Source organism: Chaetodon auriga, chromosome 14 (assembly GCF_051107435.1).
Source record: "Chaetodon auriga isolate fChaAug3 chromosome 14, fChaAug3.hap1, whole genome shotgun sequence".
In the NCBI taxonomy this organism is placed as follows: Eukaryota; Metazoa; Chordata; class Actinopteri; order Chaetodontiformes; family Chaetodontidae; genus Chaetodon; species Chaetodon auriga.
In genome coordinates this window covers 22,753-41,209 of record NC_135087.1, presented here as the reverse complement: position 1 = coordinate 41,209, position 18,457 = coordinate 22,753, and the positions used below count along the sequence as shown (strand labels likewise).

General features: G+C 41.6%; 1 protein-coding gene across 1 annotated transcript; it reads left to right on the top strand.

Annotated features, from left to right (window-relative positions):
- The first annotated feature begins 804 nt into the window (after window positions 1–804).
- On the top strand, window positions 805–17,109 carry traf3 (TNF receptor-associated factor 3). Its single transcript, XM_076749219.1, has 14 exons — window positions 805–1,143; window positions 7,381–7,543; window positions 7,831–7,996; window positions 9,382–9,433; window positions 9,518–9,622; window positions 9,849–10,013; window positions 11,433–11,513; window positions 11,615–11,689; window positions 12,631–12,723; window positions 12,811–12,951; window positions 13,388–13,565; window positions 14,063–14,406; window positions 15,252–15,443; window positions 15,743–17,109. The coding sequence occupies exons 2-14, from the start codon at window positions 7,384–7,386 to the stop codon at window positions 15,776–15,778; spliced, it is 1,788 nt and encodes a 595-aa protein (XP_076605334.1). The 5' UTR covers window positions 805–1,143; window positions 7,381–7,383; the 3' UTR covers window positions 15,779–17,109.
- The last annotated feature ends 1,348 nt before the right edge of the window (window positions 17,110–18,457 follow it).

Sequence of the window (18,457 nt, the reverse complement as noted above, 5' to 3'; positions counted from 1 at the left end):
TGATTTGAAGCAAAAAGACTTTCTGCTGTTTGTCTGCATCATGAATAAATAAAATGTAAATAACATCATTCACTGAATTTTCCTCTGCTATTAAAACCACGAATGGATCATTTTTATTAAAATATGATCAAAATCTCTCATCAGACTCGCGTTAGCTTATTAAGTCACTCATTTCTTTATTGTGTATGAAGCAGAATTCACTGTTAAGTTTCAGAATAAATAAAACTACTCATTTTCTCAGTTTCTTTACTTATTTCAGTTCTTTCCTAACCTTTTGTTTTACTGCCAAATACATTTATCAACACATTCATTGTTTAAATCCTCATATGCAAAATGTTTCCGAGATGTTTCAGTCATCAGTAATGTGGATTTTTACTGCCTTTACATGTGAACATCAGTGCATCTGTTCAGCATCAGTGCACAGTGCAGTTTGTCACTGATCTACAGGTGAAACTGACTTTTATATAAATCATCAAAGATCTCTAACTGTAAACTATGAGACTAAAAGGGACGTTACAGACATGAAGGAATCAACAGATTCACTTTAATGACAGTAAATATCAGCATCATCATCCCTCGAAGGTCAGTGACGTGTTTTCATTTCACTGTGGCTCCTGATTCATTTTACTATCTGTACTTTCATTTAGCTACGACAGCATTTACAATATAACTTCATGGACTTTATATTTATTTATTTTTCAGTACTCTCAAATGATATGAGTCACTCTGAATAATGAACACACAGGCCGGCTCTCTCTCTGCAGGACCGGGTAAACAGCGCCCCCTGTGGCCGGTTCTCTCTCCGGGCAGCTGGGGGATTTCCTGGGCGGAAGCAGCGGAGGGGGTTTCCAGTGTGATCAGTCCAGTCCTCCCCGCTGGAGCTCAACTGGATCCCAGTGAATTCTCTCTGACACACACACACACACACACATACACACATACACACACACACACACACACACACAGGACCGACAGAACCCGCAGAAACCTGAACCTGAACCTGGACCATGAGGAGTCCGCTTGAGGCCCGGAGGCTCCGTGGCAGCGGCAGCGGCAGCGGCAGGTTGACGGTTTGAATCCCGGAGAGAGTCCGCCGAGCTGAGGAGCTGCTGAGCTGAGCTGTGGCCTGCGAAGAAGATTCATGTGAGTCACAGAGACAGTAGAACCTGAGGAGAACCTCAGCAGAACCTCAGCAGAAGCTGACAGGAGGAGGTAGAAACCGAGAACATGTTAGCTCTCTCTCTCTCTCTGTGTGTGTGTGTGTGTATGTTAGCTCTCTGTAACAGATGCTACAGCTAGCTGTGCGCGCGCGCATGTGTATATATGTATGCGTGTGTTTGTGCGCGCGCGTTTAAACTAAAATGATTATTGAACAACCAGCAGAGAAACAAGAAGCTAAAGAAGCTAACGGTCTGTTAGCATCAGTCTGTTGACATGAATGATCAATGATTGGAACCAACAGAAAGTGATCAGAAAAATGATCCGCGAGCAGTCAATAAATGAAGAATGAACCTGTTATATTTGACAGAAACGTTTGTTAAATCTTACAGAATCAGACCTGAATAATCAAATTCAGAGTAATAGAGGATTCAATGAATTTAAACTCAGACTCCAGATTTAAGGTGGAATTATTCAGTCTGATCTGAAATATGGACGTTTTTGATTGTAATCTTATTTTGGCTCTTTTATCCTCTGGACTGTCTTGAGGACGTTTTTTTCTAGCTGTTTATAATCGCTTTTGAATCTACTTTTTGCTGTTTCACCTGTCTGTTTTACTTCATAGTATAATGACTAATAGCAACACCACAGTTGGGGATTATTGAAGTATGGGTTAAACTTTCCTCTGTATTTTAGTCTTTTTGATCTTCTGGTTTAAACTGAACATTAAGTTTCTTCTGGTGAAGTAAAAATCTGAACTGAAAATAAAAGTAGTGACTGTGACTTCAGGTCAGCACAAGCATTAACACTAAATATTTCACGAATATGACATAAGATAAGATAAGACTTTAATGATCCAGCACTGGGGAATTTTAGTCATTACAGCCAGCAAGTCTTACAAAGAGCAAGCAAAGTGGCATAAAGAGGTCAAAATGAAAAGTGTACAGAATAGAAAAACAACTGTGTATATGTACATGTACACAGACTATAAAAATAGTAAATGCCATAAAAATCCTGCTGCCATAAAAAATTTCTGTTGCTGATATTCTTATGAGAAAACTGACTAAGAACGTGTTGTTGGAAAAGACGTGATGCAGGTTATTGTCTCAAAGTCAAAGTGGAAGAAGTATCCACATCTGATGATGTTGACGCGTCTGTACTGATGCGTCTGTGCGTTGATGCGTCTGTGTTGATGTGTCTGTGCTGATGCGTCTGTGCGTTGATGTGTCTGCGTTGATGCGTCTGTGCATTGATGCGTCTGTGTTGATGTGTCCGTGCTGATGCGTCTGTGCGTTGATGCATTTGTGTTGATGCGTCTGTGTTGATGCATCTGTGTGTTGATGCGTTGATGCGTCCGTGCTGATGTGTGCGTGTTGATGCGTCTGTGCGTTGATGTGTCTGTGTTGATGCGTCTGTGCATTGATGCATCTGTGCGTTGATGTGTCTGTGTTGATGCGTCTGTGCATTGATGCGTCTGTGTTGATGCGTCTGTGCGTTGATGCGTCTGTGCATTGATGCGTCTGTGTTGATGCGTCTGTGCGTTGATGCGTCTGTGTGGATGCGTCTGTGCATTGATGCGTCTGTGTTGATGCGTCTGTGGATTGATGCGTCTGCGTTGATACATCTGTGTTGATGTGTCCGTGCTGATGCGTCTGCGTTGATGCGTCTGTGTTGATGCGTCTGTGGATTGATGCGTCTGCGTTGATACATCTGTGTTGATGTGTCCGTGCTGATGCGTCTGCGTTGATGCGTCTGTGTTGATGCGTCTGCGTTGATGCGTCTGTGCTGATGCGTCTGTGCTGATGCGTCTGTGCATTGATGTATCCGTGTTGATGTGTCTGTGTTGATGCGTCCGTGCTGATGCGTCTGTGTTGATGCATCTGTGCCTTGATGTGTCTGTGCATTGATCACAGGTCCCTGTACTTAAGGCAGAACAGCAAGTTTAAGTACAAATACATGATCGACTTTTGGGATACCCTTTTCAAAAAGTTTTCCTTCAAAATAACAACCCATTTCTAGGGATTATCCGTAAAATCAGGATAATGTTGAACAATTTAACATAAATACTGTAGGTATTAATGTATTCACTCAAGGCGTTACCTGTACCAGCAGTCTTACCACTTTTAAGGCTCACTGTACCTGTTTCAGTTTTCTCCTCTGTGAATTGGCATTTATTGGCCTGAAAGCAAATATATCATCACTGCTGACCTCCAAAGAAGGCTTTTGATTGGACAGGACGTTTTTTGTCTGGTTACTATCAGCCAACACATCTCTGTGTAGCTTTGTTTTTTTACTTACCTTCATTTTCCTGAGCTCACTGGATCAGTTCTATTTTATGTTCTTTATTTTTAGTCATTAAGATTTCCCCATTTTCCACACTTTAACATTTATTCTTCAATCATCTTTGCTTTGACTTTGTATTGATACTTAAATTAAACCGTGTGTTTTTTCACATGCACAATCTTATTCCTTTTCCACATCTTTCTGGCAGTCAGAGTTGTAATATTCCGTCAGTTTTTCTCATTCATGGACATAACATCTCAATTATGTAATATATTATACAACTTGCTTAACTGTATATTTTCTATGTGCTGCTTTTTTTTCCTCATCCCGTTTTAACAGTTTCGGTCCCGTCTTTTATAACTGTGTGCCGTCGTCATGAGTCACTGGTTCCTCCTTGTAGACTTTATAGTTCCCACACAACACCAGGTCAATAATGCAAATCTTATCTGAGAACAGGTAATTAAAGTCATACATGTAACCTATCATGTGGTCAATCACACTAATATCAATTAAAGTAATTTTCCCTACCTACTTCTCTTCCCACATCTGCCATTAAATATACAAGGAGAAGCACCATAGACCATCCAGCACCATTGTCTCTACATGTATCCTTTGACTTTCTCCTCCATGGTATTTGAGCCAGTTCCAGTATTTAGGTAGTGCACATTTGTCAAATATGTTCATCCACGTCCCTTTCGTCTGTCAGGTCCATAACTCAATCATCTCTTTCTTTGGTGTACACCTTCATGTGCCCACAGATGAGAAGATGGTGGGTATCAGCAGAAAGGTTGAGGACAGCGTGAGTGATATTGGCAAACATACTTATATGGTAGCATGCCAGTATTTACTGTTGAATGGTAGGATGTAAATTGCCAGGAACACCATAGTTCAGTGTGTTTCTTTTGTTTTGTACACATAGACAAGCATCACATCATTTCCTGTATACACTTATCCCAACAGCATTACATTTGTTGCAAACAGCGTTTGTAAGATCGTGTTGACTCTTGGTAAACACTTGAAAGCCCAGTGATTTAATATTTCATTCAAGTCTGGTATGTCTATATTGTCTCACTGAAGCATAGAACATCATATTTCTAACACATTTTGATGAAACCAGGACTTCTAGTTTAGGTCTTTTGCGACGCACATTTAGGGTAATTATCCACAAGTCCTGATGACGATGGCCTTTGTACTTGAGGCCTGTCCTTCGAGTCCAAACACTTTGTAGTCAACCTCATCATATCCAATCAGGAAGAGGTCATCTGGGTTGTTGATGGCGATGTATGAACCATCCTCTGATGAATGTGTATTCACATTTCTTCTTAGCCTTTTTAAAAGTGTATACCTCAGATTCATGAGATCATCAGAGATGAATACTGTCTTGTACACATAGCTTTCCTTCAGCTTGTGTGTTATTCATCATCGAGTTACTGGATGGTTCCTGCTTCCCAGGGCCTAACAGTTGGTGTGCTGTGGAGATATCCTGCTCCTTTACATGCCAACACCGCCTGGTCTCTGTCAGCTGGCCCTCTGTCTCCTCACCATCCCATCCTTGTCAGAACGGTGATTTTGACAGTGTCCTTGTAGCTCTACTGTTCAAGCTTATCCTCTTTGTACGCCAGGATGTTCTTTCTCTTGTCAACACACAAGTCCAATTGTTTCTGCACAGCCTCAACAATAGCAGCCATCACTGATGAAATGGGTATCAGCATTATCGTAGTTACATCCTTTGTACTCAAATCGGCCAGAATTTAATCCATTTAGTTCTGAGCTGCTGCCATTTTACGTGTGCGTGCATAGTGTCCTCTGTACTGTCACCTCTCATGCTCTTTATGATAATTTCATCCTCACTGCCTGTCTGACAACAATTAGTTTGGAAAGCTCCCGTCGGGGCATGATTTATTGTCTTCATTTTACTGTTACTCATAGCAGCAGCACGAGCAGAGGTTGTGTATTTTTTTTGTCATTCTTGGTTCGAGTATGACCGTCATTCAACTTCTCTCGTGGCTTTTCCATGGCAACCTTATCCTGTATTCATGCAAAAATCCCCCAAATTTACAAGACGGACTTCTCTTCAGTTCACTCAGTCTTTCCAGCTGTTACAGCTAATGTTCTACCTACTGCCCTCTGCTGTACTGGAAGGCAAGGCAAACAAACACGTAACTGCCAAGTTTTTTTTAAAGAAAATTAAAAATAAAGGAGATTTCTAGGAAAATATTTAATTGGCAGGACAGCGGGGAAGAAAACAGGAGAGCTGACAGGTGTGGCTGCTGTACAAGGAACACCTGAACATGCCATCAGTGTATGTGTGTGGCGAGAAGTTAAGGGTCTGAGCAGAGACTGAGACCACTGAATGTCCACATGCAGTAGAGATGTCTGTCCACAGCACGTGGACATGAAGACAGACAGGTGAGGAGACATAGACAGGAGTTCAGTGAGCAGCTCCACCTTCGTTTATATAAGAGTAGTTAAAGTTTTAATGAAGCTCATTTTTCTTTATTCTTGGTCTGATTTCACAGCTGTTGTAGCTCCCCCTGCTGGTCGTAGAGTGCACTGAACACAAATCCAAGCCTGTAAAAATAGCTGAAGATTTTTTTGAACCCTGAACTTTCCACTGTTTCTCTTCAGCTGTTGAGTGTTGAAGGAAACCCCCTGTGCTGCTGCTGACCGAAACCGTTTCTGTTAGTTTCTGTTTCTGTGAACTGATTCCCACACTGCTGCTCTGAGAGCTCAGTCACGATTTCACTCAGTCTGACACCTTCGTGTTAGTTTAATCACCTTTCCAGCATGACCAAACTGAAGGACAGATCACATGCCCAAATGTATTGCTCTCTTTTATATGTCCAGCACAGTTCTGTAGTAAATACATTCAGTGAAATAACATTGATAGAAGTCTCACAATTTCTAAAGTTTCCTCTTTATTCTCTTGTAAATAAATCCTATTGATTTAGTTACTGTGTTAACCAGATTTCTTTATTTGTGTCTGAACTATGTGAAATTAATCAGAGTTGTTCACAGTTTTTTAACATTGTGTTTACAGTGAACTCAAAGCCGAATGATTGTTTATTGTTTGTAGTAGTTTACAGTACAGTTGAACCATATTGTTCTCCTCTGGGTTAGGGGTTAGAAATCAGATTTCTTGATGTATTGCTGACATTTGATGTTCAGTGAATCATTCAGGTCTTTTATTTTGAAAGTGGGTCAGGAAGTCAGCCAGTGTTTCAGTCTGTGATGATGTCACACACAGGACATGCGTGTGCGTATGTTAATGATGCAGCCAATGGAAAAGCCCCCAGCATCCCCACTGCTGAACCAGGACAGGAAGTGGGCTCTGTGTGTGTGTGTGTGTGTGTGTGTGTACAACAGCTGAGTCTGCGGTCAGTATAAAGGTCAAAGGTCACATATCTTTGTGTTTTGAAGGTTAGTAACATGCTCACTCCTTCAGATGCACTTTTTTATTTTTCTTTCCACAGTTTCCCAATCTGTCATCATTTTCTGAATATCCAGTATAAATGTTTCTAACTGTTTTTATTTTGAAAGTCAATTTTAAACAACCCATGCACCGTGAACTTTGTCTGCTTCAGCTGTACTTTATCTAGAGATCGAGTTGGGAACCTTAGAGCTTATGTCCTTAACTTTTTAAAATACTTTGTTTTTTCAAATATCTCAGTTTCAGCTTGATGTTTTTTTGTTTTTCACTTTTTTCCACTATTTTATAGTCAGTGTGTGTGTGTGTGTGTTGCTGAACATCACCATAACAACCACCTGAAATACCACGTCAGCATGTCGACCCCTTTCAGTGCTCACACCTCAAATGATGGTGTCAGTTTACAGTTTTGTGAATTTCGTTTTTATGCCTGAACCTCAGTTCGTTAGTTGTTTAACTGTTTTTCTCATTAATTCATCAACATAATCTCCCTCCTCCTTCCCCCTCCTCAGGTCATGTCAGCGGGGAGGAGTGCTGACGGGAGGGAGGTGCAGATTCCCCTCCAGCAGGTGGCACCCTCAATGGCCACGCCCCTGTCAGTGGCCCCACCCATCACAATTCCCTCTCACCGCCCAGCCAATCCCTGGCCTCCCAGTGACCCCACCACTTCACAAGGTGAGCACGTCAACACTTCAGCCACCAGCTGGTCCCAGCCCTGCGCTGTGATTGGCTAAGAGTTGTATTAATGAATAAGCTACATTCAAGTGCAGTCAGCAGCCTCCTCAGGGGAGTGTGTCTCACTGCTGTTCCTCAGATGTCCACTAGATCCTGCTGTGATCAAACTTTGACCGTACCGAGGTGACCGTGAAAACCTCCAACTTCTTTCTACAAACAGAAAATCAGAACAGTTCTGCTGTCTCCATGCTCAGGTTGACTGAACTCAGTTGTGTCTCTGTGTTCAGGTGTCCCTGCGGGTTTCCTGCCTCTTCACGGAGGATTCAGAGATCACTTTGTAGAAACTCCAGAAGCCAAATACCGCTGTGAGGCCTGCAGGCTGGTCCTGTGTCAGCCCCGCCAAACCGAGTGTGGACACCGCTTCTGTCAGAGCTGCATCAACGACATCCTCAGGTGAGACCATCAAAGAGACCGTGAGATAAAGTTTGACAAAGTAGAGAGAGAGACAGACAGCTAGACGGGAAGTGTTTTCCAGGTGTGTGTGTGCTTGGTCACCTTTCAGCTGAAAGAATAACATCAGACCCAAATTCGTGACCACTCTTAGATCTAAAAGTATTTATAGGCTGATGTCTTTACGGCGCAGTTATCTGAGTACACAGGGTTTGGGTATTCACCAGTACAGGTAAAGACAGGCAGCAAATAAACCACCTGGACCCATGTACAATATTTACCTGTAATGTTAGAACAGGTGTAGTAGGTATAGAAGCTGTCTTCTTACAGAACAGCCTCCTAGAACCCACCAATCCGGTTTCAAAGCAGGCCACTCAACTATGACCCCTAATTTCCACCGGGTACATAACGTCCATATTCTGTCCACAATGTGTATGCAGAAGCTGATTGCTGCCATTGTGGTTAGTGAGTGCATTTCCTCCAGGCGCCTAACATCTCTGTGTCAGAAGCTTCCCAGAAATGTATCTACACCCTGCTCTGTGGAGAATACATGCCGAATCTATTTTTGACAGACGACGCGTCACTCTTCACAGAGAAGATCAAGCTAGACAGGAAGTCAAACACTGGAACAATAAACAATAAATGGGGCTTTTGGTGGTGCACCACACAGCATGACATCTTAATGACAGAGCTTTGATATCAGCCTTCAGTTTTCACTAATTCAAGGATTTCTATTCATTCTAAACCATTACACATCTATATAAGAATGATATAATGATATAAACTTGATATATACTCATTGAATGTAAATGGGCTAAATAATCCAATCAAAGAAGCAAAATGATAGTTCAAATAAAAAAAGAGGATTGGTATAGCATGTTGGCATCAAACTCATCTGTAACACTGAACACAAGAGAACTTGAAAAGATTGGCTTCAGGAATAATTAAAATATATCTTTTTTAGAGAGGTGTTCAATTTGATTGTATCAGAAACAGAACTGAAAGAAAATCTTATTTGTAGAGGAGACAGAAGCTGCTTAGACAGAACCAATAATGTCTGGTTCAGACTACATCATTCTAGTCCGATTTTGAGACCATTTTGTTGTGGAGCGATAAATTACCAGCGTCATGGCCGATCGTGAACATCAGTCGGGTTTCTGGACTCGTGTAGTGCGATGCCGCATGACACCCCGACGCAAAGACTAGCATGTCAGGATCTTTTTGTTTTGACTCTGACTTATTGTAAGTTGCTTTGGACAAAAGCATCTGCCAAATGAATGTAACATGATGTGACAGATGGTGGTTGCAGTTCATGTTCTGACCTGTAGGCTGTTACCCTGTTTGTCTTTAGTTGAATCAGTAACTTTACATAATCTCTCCTCCTGCAGCCATCCAAACCCGGTATGTCCAGCTGACATGGAGCCTCTGTTTAAAGACAAGGTGGGCAGGATGTGCCATCACAACACAGATCAAGTTGTCAACAATCATTGATCAGTTACTGAACCTCCTGTGTTTGTGTTGCAGATCTTCAGAGATGTTTGCTGCCATCGGGAGATCATGGCGCTGAAAGTTTACTGTCGCAGTGAAGCTAACGGCTGTCAGGAGCAGATGAGTCTGCAGCAAATACCTGTGAGAAAAACAATATTTTCAAACACTTAGTTTTCTGACAACAGAATCCTACCCTCTGTCAAATTTAAATCTTACATGTTGATATGTCAAAAACATCACTAACATTTTAGCCAGCACAATAAAAACAAAGTAGTCCCAGGGGTCCATGTAAAGATGATGCCTTTATGATATGATATCAGGAGAAATCAGTCTCTCTGTCTTCTCTCACCTGTTTGTCTGTCTCTAGGACCACCTGAACGTGTGTCCGTTCTTTGAGGTTCCCTGTCCGTTGGGTAAATGTAAAGAGCAAATGATGAGGAAAGAGATCCCTGACCACCTGAGTTGGAAATGTAAACACAGAGAGACCAGCTGCGAGTTCTGCATGACCAAGATGCCTCTGACTGACCTGCAGGTATCACATTACATCACTACTGACATCATTGCTAGCTGCCTGCAGGTAGACTAGCTGCAGAACTTTGGGGAGTAGTTGCTGAGATCTGGGGACTAGGTCTGAGAGATAAAACTATCTTGATAGGAGATTGTAATAAAATTTGAGTAGATGATATATGGATTGATGTCACAGCCTATCACACAGCAGATTTAATAGCAAGAGCGACCAGTCAGAGTGCTGCCTCTCTGCCTGTGGGCTCAAGGGCTGGGCTGACCTCCTCCACATTGACAGTGGATAGCATCCACAGCTGGTTTATCGTAAACAGCCATAGTTTATGCTAAAGTGCTAAAAGTGATCGTGTTTTGTCCTCCAAAGCTGCGGAAATTGTTGGCAAAACAGGTAACACAATGTAAATTATACAGAAATGGTTTGGATATCTCAACAGCCACAACGCTCTAAGATGGTCTACAAAATATGCAATCAGTTGGTGCCAAGCAAGATGGGAAACTCAACAAATCTTTAACATCATCTGAAAAGGCACCATCCAGCGACCACAGCATCATTGTAATTAGTTATAAAGCAAGCCAACTTGTATTGTTTTGTTAAGGCAGATAAAACTTGTTTGCAAAGTTAAACATTTGCATTTAGATGTTATTCAATATTGTCTTTTATCAAAAATGTATTCTAAACCAAGCCTTGTTTGCAGAGTTAAATGTTTGTTTTTTGTGTGTTAATAACCTGTATTGTTAATGTAAGTTTTATCAATCTATAAGCCTTACATCCCACACATAGACACACCTTAAAGGCGCAGGTAGCAGTGGTTTGACTCAGCGTCGTTCAGCACCATCTTGTGCTTAGAGGCGTGTAAACACATCCTCCACTGTGCTTCTCATGTCTTTGTCAAACCTTGTGGTCTTGAAACTCCCATCCACCATTTTCCTGCTCTCTCCCCGTCTCCCCTCACACACACAGGCACACAGACACACACATGCACACACAAACACACAGGCAGACACATGCGCGCGCACACACACACACACACACACACACACACACACACACACACATTAGTTCATAGTAATGATTTTATTAACATTAAGGCAGTTATTGGTATTAATTACTATCCTTAATATCCGCTAATAAGCAAACCTGTTCCTTCCAAACCTCAACAAGGTATCAGAAGATCCTCTGTTGACCTTGTGTGTGAAGGGTTAGGGGTTAGGGTTAGATGTTTGTTGTCCTGGGACTGAATTGAAATTGGAAGACTTGACAGTTTTAGACTGACAAGCAGTTTGATTTCACACTGAATGGGAGTATTATTGTGGTTCTTCGAGTGCTTGTGATTTGTTTCAGTCTGACAGGTGAAGCTATTCTTCTGAATCTGAGATTCTGAGTTTTTGCTGTGATGATGAGAAGCATAAAGTTTCTGTCGGTTTTCAGAAACACAAAGAGACGGTATGTCCAGCGTTCCCGGTGTCATGTCCAAACCACTGCTCGTTCTCCTCTCTGCCCCGGAGTGAGGTACTGATCCAGTTAATCTTCTGTCATTAAGTTGTGTGCTGTGTGTTGGAGTTTCACAGCAGCAGTAAGTATTGATGATGCTGATTAATGTGTTTTTTCAGCTGTCCAGTCATCAACACGACTGTCCCAAAGCTCAGGTGAACTGTCAGTTCCACCGCTATGGCTGCATCTTCAAGGTAACGCCTCATCGTCTTCCTCTACTTTTTCTGTTTCTTCTCTTTGTAAATGTACCGGTGTGTACCGTATATCAGTGGCGGCTGATGAGTCTAAAGAATTTGTGTGGAAAAACAGACTACATCATCATGTAATTGTGCACTAGTTTTACTGATCTCAACTTTATGTTAAATGAAAAATTAAGCAATAAACAGTGGCTGACAGGATTTCTTAATAACATAATTTTATTCAATCCTGTTGACTCCAGGTGTTGAGCATTTATCAAGGGTGTATATATATATGCTGGCCAGTCATGTGTTTTATAATTAAGTAGAGCATAAATTACAATAACGTAAAATTAGATTTGGAAATTCATCGTTGTACCAGCAATGATAATTTTAATAGTTTATTCTGGTTTTTCATCATTCGGGAGGGAATCCTCCATTGGAGTGTAATTTTAGGTGTCTTAGCCAATAACGGATCAACATGAAAAAAAAATGAAGTCCATAAAATTGATGTAAGAGATCCCGTCGTCCTCTGCTGCCACAGCACCACTTCACACAGGCTGCCTTTTCCCCGCCTTCCTGTCCTGGTGGTGACGCTGGTGATGCCTTTTATTAATATTTTTAACACTGATTTTATTCCAAAGAAGAGAGAAAAAGTATTATATAAGTGATGCGAGATTTGGTAACAGTTTATGTCACCCAATTACTCCTTTTACTCTTTTGATCTCCTTCTTGCCTCTCAAAAATAGAGGAGCCTCCTCTGCCTCCATGGACCAGCCAGCTTTGATTTTATATGTGTGTGTGTGTGTGTGTGTGTGTGTGTGTGTGTGTGTGTATCTATCTATCTATCTATCTATCTATCTATATTTATATATATATATACACACACATACGTGTGTGTGTGTGTGTGTGTGTGTGTTGATGTGCTTACCGTATGAATTGTGTATCTTTGTGTTCAGAGTTTGAATCAGGACATGAGGCAACATGAGACCGCCTTCGCAGCTGAACACCTGAGAATGATGGCTAACAGAAACGCTACATTGGAAACTAAGGTAACAACTGCAAGCAGACAGAGGTAACGATAGCAGAAGGTTCAGTATGAGTTTACCTGACTGATCTTTTGTATATATATTTTACAGGTGGAGGATGTTAAAGGTGAGCTGTTAGAAAGGTATAAGGTGCTTCCTGCTCTCAGCAGTCGTCTGTCTGAACTGGAGAACCAGAATGACGAGCTGAGAGAGAAGAACCGACAGATGGAGCAGAAACTGGCCACCATGCAGGTAACCGTAATTCAATAACCTTACCTCTCCTCAGCAATAGAAATACTAATAAATAGAAATGGTGCAATTGTAGAGGAAGTGAAATCACCAAAATGTCAAAATTCAAATCAAACAAAAACACAATTGCCAAAAGTAAAGCTGCCCAAAGGAAATGCACAGAGACTTATGCATATACAAGGCCAATAACAAGAAAAGGTGAACAGAAATGGATTAAATCGCAGATAACATTAATACAGTACAGATGCAGCTGTAAGTAGAGGTTTATATGTTTTTAAAGCGGGTGGGAAAAATAAGCACTGTGAAGGTGGAGCTTTAAAGAGGGGCCTGGGAATCAGACGGTGACACAACAGAAACCGAAGCCTCGGGGGCGGGAGCCTTATTACAATGGCCCCTCCACTAAATCTGGTCAGCTAATTATGTCCCTCTGTCCCTATAGAAACTAATGAGCTCTCACTCAGAGAAGCTTCTGGAGGTGGAACTGGAACTTCGTTCTCTCCGTGTGCTCAGAGACGAGGTGGAGAACCTGAGAGGAATGTTGGAGAATGTACGGACAAGACTGAACGCTTTGGAACAAGGAGGACGCAGTGGGACTGGATCCACAACACATACTCTCGGTCAGAAGGCACACACTGGGGACTAGGGAGCACTTGCAGTCATCTGTAGTCTAGCTTCAGAAGTCTGGGAACTAGCTTTACAGGTGTTGGGACCAGCTTCAAAGGACTTGAGTTCCAGAGGTCTGGGGAGTAGTTGGAGAGGTCTGGTGTCACATCCTGGCTCAAAAGTTTGTGACAAAAGTAGAAGACCACACATAGTCTGTAAATAATTGTAAATATGAGCAAAGAAAATTAAGTTAACTATGCAATAGGATGTGTCTGTCAGGAGATTAGTATGATTGCAGTGAGCGATGAGGACTGTGTGTATGAGTATGAAACACAATATGGTCTCACCTCCGGCCATCAACTTCCTGGAACAAAGGGAAAAAACACAGCCAACAAGGATGGACAAGACAGGGTTAGCCCTGAGTCCATCATACTGGGGACTAGCTGTAGAAATGTGGAAGCTCACACACAGTCAATCAATAACCCAGTAATGAATATGTACCTCTCTACAGCATCCCTGGAGACTCAGATGAATCGACATGACGACATGCTGGGTGTCCACGACATCCGATTGGCTGACATGGACCTGCGTTTCCAGGTGCTGGAGACTGCAAGCTACAATGGGACTCTGATCTGGAAGATTCGTGACTACAAGAGACGGAAACAGGAAGCAGTGGCGGCGAAGACACTGTCACTTTACTCGCAGCCATTTTACACCGGATACTTCGGGTACAAGATGTGTGCCCGTGTCTACCTGAACGGAGATGGCATGGGCAAGGGGACACACCTCTCGCTGTTCTTTGTGGTGATGAGGGGTGAATACGATGCCCTGTTGCCGTGGCCCTTTAAACAGAAGGTACTGACTGTTTACTGACTACTTAACTGACTGGTTGCCGTCTGGTTTACCGACTGGTTACCTACTGATGAGGGGCAAGTATGCAGCCCTGCTGCCCTGCACTGAATAAATATATTTATCTACATTTTGCAACCGAGGCAGAGCAGAGTGTGCTGCTCTTAGGACAGACAGACACAGACACATACACATACACATACACACACACACACACACACACACACACACACAGACACACACACACACACACACACACACACACACACACACACACAGACACACACACACACGTCTCTTATTTGCATCACGTTTGCTGAAAGCTGCAGCTATCATAAGGGCCACCTTTTGCTGTCATGCTGAGGTGGACTGAACAGCTTGTGAAGTTTGCTGTTTTATATTCCGTAATGCAACTTTGTAACAATAGCATTCGCACTATAGTGTTTGTAGTGTGTGTTCAAAATGTGGTGGTGTATTTTGGTAATTGGCTTATTTGTGCTGACTATAGTTTGAATGATTTGCGAGGTGGCTGCTACGTTTCTTGACACCAGCTGTATGTAACTACAGTATGTTAGAATTTCTTTCCCCTGTGTTGAATACACGGGGCGACATTGTTGGTAGTTCCTGAACGCTGAATAGTTGATGGTAGTGCATTATGTGAAATGTTAAATGTAATAAAAGTACTGAAATGTCATAAGTAAGACGTTAACCTAATGCTAACCCTAACCATGTAAGTGAAGCATTCTATATTTTCTGAGTCTTCTGGGTTCAAGCAGGTTAAAGTTTCTGTTCTTTTTGGGAGAAAATGATGATTACATATCTCTGTGTTTGTCTGTCTCCCTGTCGGTTAGGTGACTCTGATGCTGATGGATCAGGGTCCATCAAGGAAACACTTGGGTGATGCATTTAAGCCTGATCCAAATAGCAGTAGCTTTAGACGTCCTGCAGCTGAGATGAACATCGCCTCCGGATGTCCTCTCTTTGTGTCTCAGAGCGTTCTGGAGACGGGCAGTTACATCAAAGATGACACCATCTTCATCAAGGTGATGATATATAACATCTGTTGCCACTGCTCCTACTCTTGTACTTTACATCGCCATACAGTCAATTGGCAAGCATTTTTGTGGAAAGGTAATGTGCACTAAGTGCATTCAAATTCATATTTGGTAGGAAGAAGACGTAGATGTTGGCAGTAGTTGTAGAGGTCTGGGCAGCAGATGCAGATCTTTGTGGATAAGTTGCAGAGGTGTGGAGAGTAGCTGCAGAGGTCATGGGTGTAGCTGCAGAGGAGTGAGGACTAGTTGTAGGTCTCAATATCTGTGCTGATTGGTTTGATCTGTAGGTTACCGTGGATACCTCTGACCTCCCTGACCCGTGATGTTGCCACCCGCCTGACCTCTGACCCTGCTGGTCTGAGATGAGCTCACCTGTCCACATTCAGCAGAACAAAGGATGATGGGAAGGAACAATGATAAAGCAGGAGGCTCGTCTATCTGAAGGCGACACCAGTTGAAGAACAGAAGAGTCACACAGGAAGCAGCCAATGAGAGTGAACTTTACAGAGACCACAGGCTGGGTCCTCTTCTGATTGTGTGACAAACTACAGAAGTGTGTGTGAGTGAGTGAGTGAGTGAGTGAGAGAGAGAGAGAGAGAGAGAGAGTGAGTGAATGAATGAATGGATCAGTGTTACCATGACATCACCATGGTGATATCAGTCAGAGCCAACGTGGCTGCCGCAGCGAGAACATTGTTGCTGCTCATTACTGATGCTGTGCATCAAGCTTTACTCCTGTTTATTACCTGTTTACCAAGGCATGCTGGGAAATCCACGGCAGCCACAGAGGATCTGCAGACCCGTAAAAATCATCATGATCATGAATCATCACCTATTAAGAGCCAGTCAAATCCAGCAGAAAGTTTCTTGGAAACACCAGTAGATTGTCACACAGGACCCATTACAAACTATTACAGACGTGTATGAGCCAGTACAAATGTAAACAATTTTAACAACATTATTTGGTGTAATGTTTTTGAATGAGTGTTTTAAAATCAGATATATTTTATTATGTGTAAATGTTCTCATTTTAAATGACTGGTAAACAGCATTTAAATGTTTAGATTACATTTCATATAATTTCAGTAACTCCTCATTCAAAACAGGTCAGATATTAAAAGGCTAACGATAATCCGTGATTCAGTTCCAGTTCCACCTGTCCATTACAGTTAGCTGTTGGTTACAGATTGCAAATATTCGGTCAAAATTAATCTGTATGTCAGAAGTAGTTTGTGTGGTGTAACCTGTTTCAAGTTAATAAAGAGTGACTTAATAACAGGGTTAAGTTTAAAAGTTTGAGCAGCAGCTGGCTTCACAATATTACAGGAAGCAGCTTTGTTGTACTGACAATGAGAGGAGAGAGAAAGATGAATGCTTCAAGCTCATATTTATGATGTGATCTGAAATTGACCAGAGTAAAATCTGAATGAACTGAAAGTAAGAAAAATAATTTAAAAAAGAGACCTCATCCCAAAGAGACCGTAGAATGATCAATAGTTCAGATGTGATCACAGAACCGTTGAAAGGAGTAGAGTGCCAGCAGTTCCTAGTAGTTTGTTGTAGTTCCTCTGTGGCTCGTGAGTTTTTCAGTGTGGACAGAATTCATCTGACTCGTTTGATTCATTTGCACAGTTTGAACATTTGTTAAAGTGTGAAAATAAAAACTAAAGAAAATGCAAATCTGTTTTATTTTTATTTCATTATAAAATGAGATTAATTCAGTGGAATCCAGAACCGAACCTGGAGAAGTTTTTTTTATTGATTAGTTTGTGATTCAGAGCTTAAAGTTGCTGATTGAGTGTTTGTGATGATTGCCAGAAATATTATGTTTTTGTTTTTTTGTTTTTTTTATAGATTATTATAGGGCAAACACTTACCTACTAAGTAAGAGTACACCTTCCTGGATTTTCACCGCTATTGAAAAATAGAAAGCCTTTAAAGAATAAGAATTCATGGATGGAGTTCATGTTTTTTGGTCAATTTTTCCCTAACCCTAACCGTAACCCTCAAAGGTCAGCTGCATGGTTATAGATGTAAAGGGGCACTTGGCTCGACTTTCGTGGCTCTGGGGGTGAACGATGGTCCACGACCAGCAGAAACGTTCAATTAACCTTTTGATTGTCATACAAAACCATGTCTGACATCATTTCTTCCATTTTCACATTCAGGCCCCATTATCGCCTCAGTCAGGCAAAACATTCCATTTGTCAATCTAGATTCCAATTCTAATTAGGGCTACGGGGCAAGCCACAAGCATTGGCCCCTACAGCAATAGCTGTAATACAGTGGATACAGTGAAGCCCCGAGCACTATTGTTATCCTGCATGTTTTTTCTTATTATTAGTGTGCAAGCTGAAGCTTGCACACTCATGTTATTCCCATAATTATTATTATTCCACCTGTTTTTTTGCCACCTAACTCCTCCTACATTCTTTAACCCTCCTGTTATGTTTATTTGTGAGGAACAGCAATGATGTTCTCGGGTCAATTTGACCCGGTACCTGTTAAATTTGACCCGGTACCTGTTTAATTATCAAAAAAGTGTCCAAAACAAAAAAAATAAGTATTGTTAATGTTTCATTACTAACTCCATTACTAACTATTCTATCAATATTTAGTGCAATGGTGTTCCTTACCTCTCACAATTAATGGTTCAATTAGGATAATTCACTTGTTTTTCAAAAAAAAAATATATATATACATGTTCAAACTTTTTCACCACTTTATTACTTTTGAAAGACCGACATATAAAACACAATAGTTTTACATAACATTGAAACATAACATTTAAATTTTGTTTTACACACATGCACTGCTTGTGAACCAGAAATGAACAAAACAAGTGTGTGTGTGTTTCTGTGTGTGTGTGTGTGTGTGTGTGTGTGTGTGTGTGTGTGTGTGTGTCTGTCTGTCTGTCTGTCTGTCTGTCTGTCTCTGTACATCTATACAGCACAGGAGTGACATGTCACCACACTGTGCTTTGTGCAAATGAATTTTGCACC